Source organism: Hemicordylus capensis, chromosome 1 (genome assembly GCF_027244095.1).
Source record: "Hemicordylus capensis ecotype Gifberg chromosome 1, rHemCap1.1.pri, whole genome shotgun sequence".
Taxonomy (NCBI): domain Eukaryota; kingdom Metazoa; phylum Chordata; class Lepidosauria; order Squamata; family Cordylidae; genus Hemicordylus; species Hemicordylus capensis.
Window position 1 is genome coordinate 372,817,489 of NC_069657.1, and position 16,274 is coordinate 372,833,762.

Genomic DNA, 16,274 nt, shown 5'->3' on the forward strand with positions numbered 1-16,274 from the left:
TCAAGAATTGTCATAGTGCACCAGGCCAAACTTGGGCCACATCACAAGAAGGGATGGAAATTATTTATGTACAGCTGGAAGATGTGACTAATCATGGATTCCTGACATATGTTTATATAAGAAATACTTTACTGAAACTATGTGTTTGCAGTGTACACATATAGTTTTGCAGGTGTATGTAAAAAACTGAAAAAAGAGAGATCTACAAATAGGCATTAAAAATTATATAAATATTAGTGGGCCTGGGCACAGAGCATCTGTGCCTCTAGCTGGCCCGCCGCCGCCACCTGGCCCGCCGCCTTGCCTCCCCGGCCGGGCCCGCCACTTTGCCTCCCCGGCCGGGCCCGCCACCGCCGCCTGGCCCACCGCGGCCGGGCCCGCCGCCTTGCCTCCGCAGCCGCCCAACCAGGCAATTCTCCTGGGTGCGCCAGGACCAATCAGGCGCCCCCGCAGCCCAGCCAATCAGCTGGGCTGCCGGGACGCATTTTTCCTTGGCACACCCAGGAGAAATATATATATAGATTAATGTCATTGAGGAAGCCCTATAGATTCTAATTTATATTGTGTGAATGCATTGTTTATATGCACTTTTGTTAATGTGAACCCCTGCTAACTTGGCAAAGAGGCACCTTTTAACATAGTGATTCTCTTTATTTACCGCTCTATCCACCCTCAGCACAGTACATCCAGTGACTGTGGCTGGTATCTATCTGATGTTTCTTTTTAGATTGTGAGCCATTTGGGGACAGGGATCCATCTTATTTATTTATTATTTCTCTGTGTAAGCCACCCTGAGCCATTTTTGCAAGGGCGGTATAGAAATTGAATAAATAAAATAAAAATAATAAATGTATGCATTGCTGGGATGCAGTCATTAAATTAATATTTTTGAAGGCTCCACATACATACATACATACATACATACATACATACATACATACATACAATGTAAAATTAAAGGTTGATTTTTTTAAAAAACTGTCTATGCCTTAAGTGTACAAAGACATGGTTTTTAAGAAATATTTCACACATACCTCTTATTACCAGGAGCTGATGGCATACAGGTGATCTTGCCAGCTTGCCTATGGGTTTGTGATTAATCACTCTTAGGGATGTTTCATATATTACATTTCATATGGATGTTTGAGAACATTTTAGATGCACGAATTCTGGGACGCAGAAGAGTAAAATTCCTTCCATTTCACACATGGGATTTTGATATAAAATGTATTTTTAACTCTCATTCTTAATGAGTTTATATTAAGAACTAATAAGGTTGTTCACATGACTGTTGGGGCTGAGGCCGGGGCGGGCTGAAGAGAAGGCAGGACCTGCCTACCTTCCCCCACATGATCCTTGCCACTCCCGGGCTCTGCTGCACCATGCACCCACACAAGCAACATAGCAGCAACCTGCATGGCAAGCAGGGGGTGAAGGAAAGGCAGCTGGGCCTCCAGATACCCCACAATGTATCACGTGAGGCCCACGGTGCATTGGGATACCTCACGGCTGCTGGGATGCTATTTCCCCCAGCCTCTATAAACAAGATGACTGCCAGCAGCCTGAAAGGAGCTGCTGGCAGCCCACTCACCAAAACGACCCGAGAGTGAGGAAGGAGGCATGTGAATGTACATCTTCCGACCTCACTTTTAGCCCAAGTTTAAAACCTGGGCTACCTGGCGGAGGAGCATCAGGATCAGGAGCAATCCCAGTGGTTCTCACAACCAGCCCTACCCAAGTAGAGCTGGTTGTGAGAACAACCTCAATATGGGGCTAATTCTTTCAGAGCACATACTCTATCAAGCTATGCTATCAAATGCAATGGAACAACTCTAGCCAGAACCTCCTGCCCTAGAGCATAAAGCAAAATCAGGAAGGGAGACTAAGGGCCTTTTTCCAGGCAGAGATATGTTCCATCTTCTCCCACTCTGTCTTGTTTCTAACCTGTGAAAAATTCTGCACAAGGAGGAAAAGGTGTGGATGGTGCAACCTGTAGAGGAGTGGTGGTTACCTGCATAGGCGGTGACTTGTGGAAGAGCTGATTTCCATGGTGCATCCTCCATGCTGACTCCCTCACATGAGTGCACTTTTCTTCCAGTTCTCACCTAGTGAAACCTATTTCCACCCCCACCTATTTACACTCTTTCGCCCCCTTTGAAAAAAATAATTTGCACAATAATGCTCTTATTTAGCCTTAAGAGAGAGAATTTTCTCCCTCTGCCTCCTACTTAGTAGGCTCTCTCTCTCCCTCCTATGTTCTGTCTAGTCTAGGGCTGTGCATCGTGTCAAGTCCAGCAGGCATATTGGACCCAACATGCTCATTGTTTGACATTATTGGAATGAATTCCATGACAACAGGAAAGACCCTTAACAATCGGAACTCCAAGTAAATTCCCTCATGTTGTTGTGGAACTCTATCAGAGTTCTGACATGCTTCTTGGACCTCTCCCTCCACTGCCCTCTTACTGACCCTGGCTGGAAGGCAGGAGAGGGCAGACACAATGTTCTTTTCACCCCCAAAGCACAAGAGCTAGCCAGCAAATGAGGGGAGGGGAGGGGACCCTCTGACTTTGGCTCTGGGGGTGGTTGTGAGGGGCTGCATCTTGGAAATCAAAGGATAGGGATATCAAAGGATAGGGAAAGAAACCTTCCATAGAGAACCTTCTGCCCCTTGCCTCTCCTCTTCCCAGAGCAGAAAAGCTGACAAGCTCCTTGCCTTTAGTGGGGCTTGAGATTCAAAAGGGAAAAGAGGGTTTCCCCCATTAAATCTCAAGCCAGCGAAAGACTTGCTGGCTGGCCCTTGCACTCCAGAAGCTGAGAAGACAGTGTGCCTGTACTCTCTTGCCTCCCACACAGTCCCAACTAAGGCAGGGGGATGCAGAGAGGGAAGGAGAGGATCAGGAAAGGGTTCAACAGGATGTCAGAAAAATGCTGGAATTTAAACCAGATCCAACATTGGGTGGGTAACATCAGCTTCCAAAAATTTCTCCTTGTTATCCATGATCCTGGGACCTGCAGTTTTGCATATCCATGGTCAGGCAATATAGACCTGATCTTGTTAACCTCTGGTTTTTTAAAATAGGCAAAATTCCTAGGTGGCCAGAAATGACTCCCAGTGTCATTTCTGGCCACCATTTTGAAGCACAGAGCCATTTTGTGGCTCTTTTTAAAGAAAATTGGAGGATTTGCAGGCATAGCGGGGGGCTGGAGGCCTGGAGAGCAAGGTACTGTTCTTTAGTCCCTTTATTTTTGCTTTTTAAAAAACAACACCTTTTTAGGTTCATAGAACCTAACACCCCCCCCCCCCACCAATTCCACATTGACTCAAGGTCTCATTATCCATGAATTCGTTATCAACAGTTGTAGGCTGGAACATATTGCTGCAAATAATGAGGGGCACCTGTAGTTCCAATCCTACATGTTTTTAGCAGGCACAAGCCTACTTGTGTCTGTCTAAATGACTGTTGCTCTTGATAGAATGAGGCTATTCTCATGTGCAGCCTAACCCAGGCTAGCAAAGCCCAGCCTGGGTTAGGCTATACATAAAAACTGCCAGGATCGGGCCTAACCCCAATGGGGTAGCACCGCCTAGTCCAGTTATTAGCCAAGGTGCTAGCTGTGGTTGAGGGAGTGAGCACTACCTTAACCTGAGCTTAGAAGCTGTGTGTCTCCTCAGGCTGCACACAGCCCAAGGAGACGCACACACAGAGCACCCATCCCCTGCAGGAATCCCCCAATGACCACACTTAGTGAATTGTGGGATACCCGGAGGCCAGGATGCATCATTCTGGCCTCCAGAGCTCTGCCGCTGCCTGCCTATAATCCACACTCCCAGCAACCTTCAAGGGATCGTCTGAGGGGTAGGTAACGTTTTTCAGCCTCCCCCCACCAGCCCTCCCACCCCAACAGTCATGTGAATACCCCCAATGTTGCAAAAGACTTGAAGCCAGCTGTTTCAAAGGAATATGTGTTTGCAACATGGTTAACCACTTTCTCCTCTGAGATTGGAGATCAGGAAGATGAGATTTAAATGGACACAAAAGTCAAGCCTTAAAAGTTTAAAGTGTGGCTGGATCAAAACTCTTTGAGCTTGTGACTGAGACAGAGCTTTCTGACACTGGGCAGTACGTTTCACTCCAGAATGTCTCGATACTCTTGAGATTTCATTGTTCCCTGCACAGATTCAAGGCACCTTGTGCCAGACAAAGCAAAGCAGCCCCAGAACATCACCAAGCCTCCTCCATGTTTCACAGTAGGTATGGTGTTCTTTTCTTTGAAAGCTTCATTTTTTTGTCTGTGGATATAGAGCTGATGTTGCTTGCCAAAAAGCTCCAATTTTGTCTCATCTGTCCAAAGGACATTCTCCCAGAAGCATTGTGGCTTGTCAATATGCATTTTAGCAAATTCTAGTCTAGCTTTTTTATGTTTTTCTTTCAACAGTGGAGTCCTCCTGGGTCTTCTTCCATTGAGCCCACTGTCACTCAAAAAACGAGGGATGGTGCGATCAGACACTGATGGACCTTGACCTTGGAGTTCAGCTTGTATTTCTTTGGAAGCTGTCCTTGGCTTTTTGTCTACCATCCTCACTATCCTTCTGCCCATTCTGGGGTCGAATTTCCTCTTGCAGCCGCGTACAGGGAGGTTAGCTACAGTCCCATGGACCTTGAACAACTTAATATTTGCAACTGTTGTCACAGGAACATCAAACTGCTTGGAGATGGTCTTATAGCCTTTGCCTTTAATATGCTTGTCTATTACAGTGGTCCCTCGACTTACGAAGTTAATCCGTTCCGAACGCACGTTCGTAGGTCGAAATTTTCGTAAGTCGAAAAGCGCACCCACAGAGGTCTGGAAACATTCGTAAGTCGAGGAAACTGCATCTAAACATTCGTAAGTCGAGGAAGCCGCATCTAAACCGGCAACGACTTCCGGTCATTTTTGTCATTCGTAAGTCGAAAACTTCGGATATCGAGTAGTTCGTAAGTCGAGGGACCACTGTATTTTCTTTCTGGTCTCCTCAGACAACTCTCTTCTTTGCTTTCTCTGGTCCATGTTCATTGTGGGACACGCAATGATACCAAACAACAGAGTGACTATTTTTCTCCATTTAAATAGGCTGAATGACTGACTGCATGATTGGAGACGTGTGATACTAATGAAAGAGAACAGCTAATTTGAAAAATCACTCTAATCCAATTATTTATGATCTTTTCTAGGGGTACCAACAAATGTGTCCAGGCCACTTTAGAATATCTTTGTAGAATAAGCAATACTTTATCTCTTTTCACACTTGCTTTGCTTTACTTGATGAAATATCAAAGGCATGCAGGTATATATGGGACAATTGCTTTTCATTTAATCGCTTTTCAGGAGGCATAAAACACTTTTTCAGTTAGCTGTAAGGGTACCAACAAATTTGTCCACGTGTGTATATGCAGCTTTTACATTCTAACACTTATTTTATCCCCCACCCCCCGTAATCAAAAGAGAAACAATTTAAGATATAAAAATAAATAAAAGGGGTGAAATTGTGGTCTCAGCAGTACTACTGATGCATGTTTACTCAGATATACACTCCCAGGAAAGTGTGCATAAGATTGCAGCCAAGTTTTTAGATGGAGACAACTAGGCAGGAGGAAAGTGATTTCCATGGGATTCTCGGAAATTAACAGCACCAAGTCCAGAGAACAAGGAGACACTTGATTTCTTTCCACCCAAGTCCAAGCTCAATACTTGAGCAAAGTATGTGGTGGGGGTGGGGGAATGCTGCAGAAGTTCAATACGCCACTGGAGTAAACTGTGCACGACTGAGCTATAAGAAAATTTAAATAAAGTAATAAAGTATGTTGCTTTCTGCACATGCACATATTAAACATGTGATTTAGAAGGTGATGAAAGTGGGAGGGACAATGGGAGGGACAGTGTGGGAGACCACAACCTACAATGACAGAAAATAGTGAGATGAACTAGCTCAAGAATGCAAGAGGTGGATACCCAAAAATAACTACCACAAGCAATTCTTGTACAACTGAAACCCTCATCAAAAAGAAACTCCTCCATCTGGAAATACCCAAAGGCTAGAGAGAGTACTACATTTACAAGCAGAGTGAAAGAAACCTGAGGCTATGTGAACTGATGTAAACTCTTGGGTTACTGCTTAAGTTTTACCACAAAGTTCTTTTAACAAATGCATCTGTTGGAGAATAAGGGGGGAAATGCTGCTTAGCTTCCTCCCAAAATAAAAGGTTTCTTACACGTTGTAAGTCAATTACTGCAGAGCAACAAAATACCATGTACCATATTACTGAAGAACTGTATTTTCAAAAACCTGCTAAGAGAAATGGTATTGGTATATGAAGCTTATAGAAAATCCATGAGTTTATAGTACTACAAATAGCAATTGCCCTAAGTAGGGCTATAGTGTTTAATCAATCAGTTAGATTTACTGACTTAAAAACTTTTGATAAACCATAAAGGTATTCAAGTTAATTGGACAGAAGATTTTCAATGCACTATTTTGAATACCTGTACTTACTAAAAGTTGTAGATGATAAGCACCGTTTTAGAACAGGTATTCCCCCGTTTCTTCGATAGGAGGGAATATTTTTTTGCGACGGAGCCTGTGAGAACACAGATGTGCATCAACAAAGAAAACCAAGGATGTCTGCTTTTTACTTTGGAAGACATTTTTTATTCTCATGCAAATTAAATGTATGAATTAACTTATTAATGGACTAAGGCTGCAATACTGTGCACGCTCACCTAGGAGTAAACTCTACTAAACACAGTGAGACTTACTTCTCATTATATGTGCATAGTATTTTGCTGTACAATTTATTCAATTAAGCAAATTTGGAGTAAGCCATTTAAATAAAATCATTAGCTATCTAGCTAGCAAACAGAAAGTGCACTTTTGCTGGGACTGTGATGCAGGGATAAAATATTTTTAAAACCCTTCCCTCACACCATAGTCCCATCCAAAGCAAAGTTTCCCGAGGCTGCTCTTTCTAAATCAAAAATCACAAATGCAAGAGCCTATAGTATGACTAATGCCATAGCTTCTTTGGCCCTAAGAGACTGACCTGTGACTCTCTACCTTGTTCATCTAGAGAATTACCAATATCGTACACATACCATACATGCACTATTTTCTGTTTATTCTATGTATTTGCAGCAAGATGGCTTCTATGTTTCAATGAACATTTTCTTTGTATTTTCATGGATCTAATCTTATGATCCATCCATTGTTCAATGGTCATCTAGTTGCAGGCATGAGCATCTAGTTGAGATGCACGTGGCACAAAATGGGCCAAGAAATATCATTTTTGGTAGTATTAATCAATTTTAAACTTATCAACATACCTCCTAACAGCAGCAAATCAGATTTTTTAAACTTATACTAGCTGGGCTGGGTGAAGAGCATCTGCGCCTGTAGCCGCCAGCCTGCCCACCACCTCCCCCCACCCTCCCACCGCCGTTTGCCCGCACGCCATTGTTTTTTCTTCCCCTCACCCAACTGCCAGCTTCTTCCTTTTTATTTTTATTTTTATTTTATTTTTACATTTATATCCCGCTCTTCCTCCAAGGAGCCCAGAGCGGTGTACTACATACTTGAGTTTCTCCTCACAACCACCCTGTGAAGTAGGTTAGGCTGAGAGAGAAGTGACTGGCCCAGAGTCACCCAGCTAGTATCATGGCTGAATGGGGATTTGAACTCAGGTCTCCCCAGTCCTAGTCCAGCACTCTAAACACTATACCACGCTGGCTCTCTTCCCCCTGCCCACCCAGCTGCCCACCCACCCGCTTCTTCCTTTGCCCGCCCGCCGGCTGGCCAGCGTCTTCCCCTCAGCATCTTACTTTCCCCACCCACCAAATTCTTCTTCCCCGCCCACCAGCCCCACCCACCAGCCAGGGCTTCTTCCTCCCCGCCCATCTGCTGACTGTCACCATCAGTAACTGCCACCGTCATTTTTTTTCCACCCATCCCATGGCTATCTGGCAGGTCTCTGAACTCTCACAAGAGCTGCCGTGCATGGGATTAGCCACGGGTACGTCTTAGAGAATTAAATATAAAGAAGACACTGTTTTTAAAAAAATGTAAATAATATACTAAAATTCTTATTTTAAAAATCACATGGTTGAAATTAAATTTCATCACAAACATGCTATACTTAGACTAAGAGGCCAACATCCTAATGCTGCACAAATGCAGTAAAACAAAATTTTGAAAAAACCACACACACTTGCAGTGGATGTGTTCTCACTCCATGTGTGGGGAAACTATTTTCACCAGCTGTCTGCAGGATCCTCAGGGACATATTTGCACACTGTACTGAGCATTTCCAGGGGGAGGGGAAATTCGTGAAATTCACCTACGCACCCCGCCATGTGTGAGTGCCCATACTTCAGAAGCATGCTGCACATGTGCTGCTTTTGGCTGTACATGTGAAGCATTAGGACATATGCCATAGTCTCTTTAAAATTAATTAATGATTCTCTCATACACATTCAGTTACTTTCCAATCAAACATGGGCATTCATTTCAGTTCCATGTCATGAGAATGGCTCTTGTCTGCCCAGCACTGCCGCATAAATACCAGCCCTTGCTTTTGGAATTTTCTGGGCATTCAGCTTCTGTTTCTAAGCAAATTAAATTCACATGTGCAAATATGTGCTGCATAATAGGATCATTTTTTGTGCTGAGGTTGGGCTAAGGCAGAGAGATAATACAAGAAGGGAGGTGAAGTAGAAAGACACACCTTCTTATATTCCCTCACACTTTGCCACAAAGAAACTGTCACATCTTCTGGATGCAAAAGAGACCCTATGTGCAAATATTTTGAAGGAATTCCTTCCCTGGGTATAAAGGAAAATGTGTCAAGTTTAATCAGTGCAATAATGAGATACAGGGCAGCTTGACTACACTGAAAAACAGGTATTATGTACAATTTCCTAAATTAGTAAAAATCAAGTTATCTAAAAACATTACACAGTAGTGCTCCCTCCTAGATGTTGCAAATGCTCTATTGAGTTGTAAATTAATGGTTTAGTGATCAGATTTGTACCATTGTTTAAGAAGTCTGTGAAGAAGTACCGATGGGAAATCAATTATTTAAATCAGGGGTTTTTTGTGATTTAAAAATTAAACTTTTTGATACGATAATATATAAAGCTGCATGACCCCCTCACCCCACCCGAGATTAAAACTACTGCCTGACATCCTAACTAATGATGTGTAGATCAGAAACAGGTCACTGAGGTCCGAGCAACATGTTTCCAGCCCAGAACTGCATCCTCAGAGCACAGGCAAGCGCCAAAAGGTATTTGTGCTCTTGCAGAACAGTAACAGCACTTCAGAAGCATAGCAGACCAGCACAGGGGCTAGTGCTTCATTGATGTTAGGAGCACACACCCTGAACCGGGTCTTACGATCAGTGAGACCTGGTTTGGAAAGGTAAGCAGGGAGAGTGGGCTAAGCCCGCTCTCCCTGCAGACAAGCAGGGCGGGAGCCCTGGGCGGCCAGATCGGCCACCCACACGACTGCCGGCTCCATGATGCAGCCAGCGGGGGCTGGGGAGTTCGGGGGCCGCATGGCCCCCGGAAGCTCCAGTATGCCCTGTGTGAGTGCGCAGGGCATACTGGGGAGACCCCCGAGCCGGGAGGCTGCTTTTCAACCTCCCGCCAGGGGTCTACTCATGCGTTACTGCGGCGTGGATCAGTGCCACAGCTACTCGTGATTTTTAAAACTGGGTTTGTGGAGTGCTTGCTCCACAAACCTGGTTTAAGGGGAGGGTTACTTTGGCAGGTTAACCGCCCAGAGGCCACTGGGCTCGCTTGCGAGCCCGGTGGTTCCCAGGGACAGGAGAAATCGAGCTAGGCTCCCCTAGCCCAATTTCTCCTGATCGTGGGAATAGCCTCACTTTGTTAGTCAGGATGTCAGCCATTGATTTTATTAGGTAGAGATAAATATAGCACATTTACTTTTAAATGAGGATGAGCTTGCTTACTCCCACATAGTTTTTCAAACCTGGGCTTCATGTTTGAGACTGCCAATCTAATTTGGAGCTCCAATTTACTTTCACTAGTTATTTGCTCGTTACAGCAGCAACTGCTGAAAACTCTTGATTCACACAAGTTGGAATCATGCAAAGGAAGTCAGTATTTTCACAGATTTCTCGTGTAATTCTTTGTACTCAGCTTGCACAATAAACCAGAATTCAGTAAGAGAGACCATCGAGAATATAAAGCGAAGAACTGTTCGGACTTCTCCAAGACATGGGGAGGCAGACAGGGGGACAGGAGCTGAAAACCACCCGCTCCTCCACCACTCACAAAGTGAAGGGAAGGCACAGCAATGGCATTTCCTAGGCCACTCACTAGATGAGCTCTAGCGAGTGTCTCCCAAGAGGGAACTATCCCCACCATCAGTCAAAGAAGGCCACTGCTGTGCCTGCCCTTGGCTTTGTGAGCAGCAGAGGAACCCAGCAGTTGTCAGCTTCTGTCTCCATCTGCTTCTCATCATCTCTAACCATCTCTGCACCCTGGACATGTCGGGTTAGGCCGCTACCCTCCTGACAGCTACCTTCTGAGTTGTTTGGGATCCTCTGGGATCCCAAACAAAACAAGAAGGAGTTTTCGAACTCACTGACCCCCCGTTTGAGAATCTCTTTTAAATCAATTATTTAAATTGCCTTGATTTAAATCAATCTGCCCTGCCCAAAACCAGGGCAATAATACTGAGCTGGATGGAGCCAGCATAGCATAGTGGTTAGAGTGTTGGACTAGGACCGGGAAGACCCAGGTTCAAATCCGCATTCAACCATGAAACTCACTAGGTGACTCTGGGCCAGTCATGTATCTCTCAGCCTAACCTACCTTACAGGATAAAAATAATCATGCACACAGCGCTGAGCTCCTTGGAGGAAGAGGAGTGTATATAAATGTAAAATAAATAAGTGTTATATATAAAAATACATACACACACATATACATGTATATATGTATTTCTTATGGTTCACTCTATCAGACATACCTGTGCTGCCTCAACAGCATCATGGGTTTAGTATGCATGCAAGTAGCAAGCCAGGTTAATATTGTTAGGCATCCTGTTGGTGTATGTAACTCTAGAAGAATGACTTAGTCTATGTTATTAGATGAACTAGAATCCATGCTGATCACGTAAGCAGAGAACAGCTAGTACAGCCTATTTAGAATCAATGTATAGGGAATAGCTTTGTAGGGCTGTTTCAGTCTGAGAGCCAATAAAAGCACTGCCTCCACCTTTGGCTTTGACTTTGTCCCTGCTGATCCTACTGGTAGTGGGGGAAATGCCTTCTCTGGGAAAGAGATAAAGAGCTTTAATCTCACCTGAACATGGCTGAAAACAATGGTCTTTTTACCTAACAGGTTTAATGTCCAAGCATGGTCAATCTGAATGAACTCACCAACAAACTCTGCGGAAACAGCATCTATGAAATGCGAGTTATCCTTCTGCATGCTAGACAATAAAAATCATTTAACCTTCTTGGATGTTATCTTGTTTGACTAATACTGCATGAAATCATCTGATGTTCAGAGCAATATTAGTATCCAGTGGTATGTTTGTTCCTTCTTAAATTCCTTCCTTCCTTCCTGCAGCTTTTCAGCTCTCTCGGCAATGGTGTTAAACCCACACACTACACTTCAGGAAGTTCAGCCTGTTGTGGATACAAGTTTATTTCCTTTCATGAACTAGAGACTTACCATTTCTCACATCATTCTTTTTTACTAGCTTCCTAAAGCAATATCCACCCCCCATGTATTTGACCTCTTTTTTAGCTTTCTAAAATTTCTCATAAGGTTCTCTGTCTACCATTTTTCTTTACTCCCTAAATTTTGGGGTATTTTTCATTTTCACCACACATACCTCCACAGTTCAGTGAGAAAATGGCTACTAATTCATTCAGAAAATACAGGAGTTTTCTCCTTTCTTCTCTAATCAGCTGCTATGTACTTCATACCCAATGCCTTTTCTTCATTAGGCCACTGTGTGTCCAGAGTACTATAGTACTTTATGATGGTAATTATAAAAAAAATTGCCAAAAACATCACATTTATTTAACTATAGTCCACTATACATCTCTCTTTACCATTTCCATTTCACATGATAAATCTTTGAAGAGCTCTTTGGGAAAGTGAGGAAGAATGAGGGAATTTCTAAAAGACACAGTACACAGAGTTGTTGTAGAATAGACTAAAATGAAGTCACAAGAAGGGAGGTGCTACCATAAAAGCAGACTTAGGCATCACTAAAAAATGATGTGAATTAATTTTTAAAGCTTGTAATTACATGAAGTTATCCTACTTATATCATACAATCTTAAAATCACAATGTGTTTGATAAAAAATAACCAAATTAAAAATTTCAGTATGGAACATATATAGTACACTGACATTTTAATACTTCTACTTTCTGTAATTCCATCTTTATTACATTTCAAAATTATTTGTGGTACTGTGACTAACAGAAAAATATTTAATGCCCAAAAAGATGTTCCTGAACTATTCCAGGGCAATATGGTACACTTTTATGAAACATCTGAAAATAATTCCTGCTGCACACAAAACAAAACACAGAACTACACAGCTTAATTCCACTAGCTGTGGTGATGAATGTTGGATTAGATGTTCTTTAAAAGTATGACAAATCCATGAAGGGCAGGTCTATCAACTGCTCTTAGCCACAGCATCTAAGTGGAACCTCCAGATCTACAACCCATACACCTCTGAACCACAAATGCTGGGAACTAACAAGGAAGATTGTGGCCTTCATGCCCTGCTTATGGTCTTCCCTGGGGCAGCTCACTGCCCACAGTTGGAAACACAATGCTGGATTTGAGAGACCCTCCGAGCCAGAACATACACTAGGTTAAACTTGCCATTTCAACCTAGCATGTCATGCCTCCTTGTGGCTGTTCTCCTTTGGGGTTTTTTTAGATTGTGAGCCCTTTTGGAAGAGGTAATCGCTTGCTCATTGCTTTTGTTATGGAAACTACTGTGTGAATGTTTTGTTGAACAGCGGTGATTTACTACTAAAATAGTAACTAGCTGAACCTGCACAGAGCATCTGTGAGCTAGGAATGTGTTGGTCTCCTTGCCCCCGCCACAGCCGCTGCTTTATTGCTCAGTGTCAGCCGTCCACTCTTAGCCACCCCCTCCCCTCCCCTCCCCACCCCTTGCCCCCTTCTTGCCTCACCGTTGCCCCCTGCTCACCGCACCCTCACCCCCTGCCCGCCACACCCTCGCTCCCTGCCCGCCACACCCTCACCCCCTGCCCGCCACTCGCTCTATATATTATATAGATAGTTAGATAGATTCTTCTCTCCTCTACAATCTTCTTCCCACCAGTAACAGCTGCATTCCAACTGGCCTTAACCATCACAGGCTCCTCTTCCCTATCTGTATATGGAATTCCCACTGCCCAATCACCATGGTGCTCCTGCTCTTTTACCTCCAATTAGTAAAGCACTGTGTGGGTGGAGCTTGCCATGCACGGTTTGCCACGGACCCCCTAAGTGTTTTAAATATTTAGAAGAGTAGTAGCATCAGCAGCTACTGCATGCTTGTATTTTTAAAAAAAAAAAATTAAAGAGAATACTTGAGGGTGGCAAATCAGAACTGGAACCACACTGCTTGAGAAGGAGGTTTTAACCCTTTCTCACCATGCTGTGGTTCCAACAAAATTCAGACACCTTCCCCACAATGCTGCCATTGGACCTGGGAGGGAAGCACCAATGGTGACCATGGCCCAAGAGAAAGAGATTAAATGTCCACTTCCCTATGTGCTGCAGTCCTGACCAGTGTTCCCTCTAACAGGGATTCCCAGATGTTGTTGACTGCATTCCATCATCCCTAGGTACAATGTCCTTTGGTTGGGGATGATGGGAGTTGTAGTCACTGTTATCTGGGAATCCCTATTACGAGGAATACTGGTCTTGATCCTGATCCTCTTTATGGCTGCTATTTAACTATTAAAAACAAATATTCAGGGTCAAACTATGCATTTAATGTCACATAATGTAATGGCCAAGAGTCTGATTCATCTTTAAATACCAATTTACAAGCAGAAAATACAAATGCAGTCCAACTTGTTACAGGCCAAGCGGGAACAGAATGTAGAGATACATCAAGACACAAGAACATGCCTGCAAAAGGAAATGCTAAAGTACCTGACAAATTCATAAACATATTTACATACTATAAACTGTATTACTTCTTAATATATGTAGAATTAGACATTATTTTGTAAAGTCTCTCAGTTTGCTGACAAAATGCATGACTATTTTGCAAGAAAAACCTCAAACATTATGAATAGTTTCTTCAACTTTTCAGAATTTAGTCTAGCTCTGCTATTTTACAAACAGTACATGCTGCATCTGATATCTGATTCTAACACCACAATTAAGTAAATATCACACATGATGAATTAAACACTTTTCAAGTGGACATATATTCTTGCCAAGTAATTTAGAAATAATACTAAATAGTTTGAGCAGACAGGACTCTGGCTTTGATTCAAGGAAAGCAATAAGATGTTTAAAAAATACCTCGAGCTGCCTTTTTCAGACAAAGAACCTTTCTTCCCCTTTGGCACAGAAGTTTGGGAAGAAAGCCAAGGTGCTACTTATCAGCTGTTTGACATCAGGGGAGGACTGCGTGCGTCAGTAGGCCCAGTGGGGACTCCGGGCTTATGGCAATGGACCATGTGGTTCTTATCAGTTTGTAAAGCCTGGCACTTCAGCCATTATAGTGTGAAAAGGGAGAGAGGGAGGGACAGGAGAGGAAGGTGGTTTAAATACAAGGAAAGACTTGTAGGCTTTCCAAGGTATTAAAAGTTACTTTGCCATAGTGCATAACAATGGAGGTACTCTTCACTGATTTAAATTTTCTCACCCACCCCAAATCTAGTAAGCAGAAGAACATCACTATTTCCACAAGAATGTATGCATAAAGAAATAAGTGTATATATCCCTTGGTAAGTACTGAATGAAGGATGAGCTGTCAAATAAGTATCTTCATGCTTTTAATATGCACTTCTATCATGGGCACTTTGCACTGATACGTTTATTTATCTGTTTACAATTAATCACACTCTGGAGCTTTTCTCACAATCGGTGAGAAGAGCTCCAGGACGGTTTGTGGGGAGAGTGGGTTTCCCAGCAGATGTTCTCCTGTACGTCCCTGGGTGGGCAAATCGCCCGCCCAGATGACTAGCTGCAGCTCCGGGGGTCAGACTCATTGCTATGCATCGGCCCACCCCCGGAGCTCCAATAATGCACTGCACAAGTGTGTGTTGCGTTATCGGGATCCCCCCTTCCCTGCCGAGTGTGCCAGCTGCAGCTGACACACAATTTTTAAAAAATGAGGTTAAGGGAGTGCTCGCTCCCTTAACCGCATATTAGAGGGAGGCTACTTTGGCAGGTTTGCCGCTGTGTAGCCACCAGGATTGGGCCTGATCCCAGCGGTTCACACGAGCATGCAAAACTGGACTGGGCTTCCTTAGCCCAGTTTTACACACTCGTGTGAGTAGCCTCTCTGTATTTACATGAAGCTTATTAAGTATGGGATCTATTTTTGGAACCCAAGGAGAACACCATGTTTTATTTGCTTTTTCTTCCACAGGATCAGGGTGTAGCTATAACTGAGCAGATGAGTTCAAAGAACCCGGCCCCGCAGCTCCTGAGGCCGCCCCCCCAGCTCCATCGCTCCCTGTTTTCTTCATTACCTCCCTCACTCTGAGGGGCCACTGGGGAGACGAGGGAACATGGGCCCCCTCTCTCCTAGCTACGCCTCTGGGTGTTCAGTCAAAGGAAGCAGTGGATGACATCCAAAATAGTGCAGTGCTGGTGCAACTGTGGCTGACATCCAGAATAGCACAGTGTTGTGGTGTGAGGGCGGAGGGGCATTTTTGATCATTTCCCCTACCATCTGAAGCCCTCCACAGCCCTCAAAGACATATTTTCAGGAAGCACAGTGGACTTTAGGTGGAAGGGGAGATTGTCAAAAAATCATACACAGGTGCGTAACAAGGCTGGAGTGGGCCCAGAGACAAAATTTTAAAATGGGCCCCTCGCTGATACACACACACACACACACACACACATACACTTCACAATATATAGTCATGTGACTTGCCTCTGGGGGGGCCCTCGAGGTGTTGGGGCCCCTAGGCAGCCACCTCCCCTTGCCTAATAGTAGTTACGCCCCTGTGAATAACTGTATGTGCAGTTAATTTA

At 43.8% G+C, this 16,274-nt stretch overlaps 1 protein-coding gene across 10 annotated transcripts in view; it reads right to left on the bottom strand.

The window, feature by feature from the left end:
* The window catches only part of PDE10A (phosphodiesterase 10A), a 385,571-nt gene that overhangs the window by 113,080 nt on the left and 256,217 nt on the right, over nucleotides 1-16,274 (bottom strand). The window contains exon 1 of one of the 10 annotated variants that reach the window (XM_053295834.1): nucleotides 2,012-2,325. The exons of the other annotated variants lie outside the window; for them this stretch is intronic. Coding sequence (XP_053151809.1) covers nucleotides 2,012-2,063 — 52 coding nt within the window. The 5' untranslated portion in view covers nucleotides 2,064-2,325. Of the gene's footprint in view, nucleotides 1-2,011; nucleotides 2,326-16,274 lie in introns of those variants that run through there. 10 annotated transcript variants of the gene reach the window in all.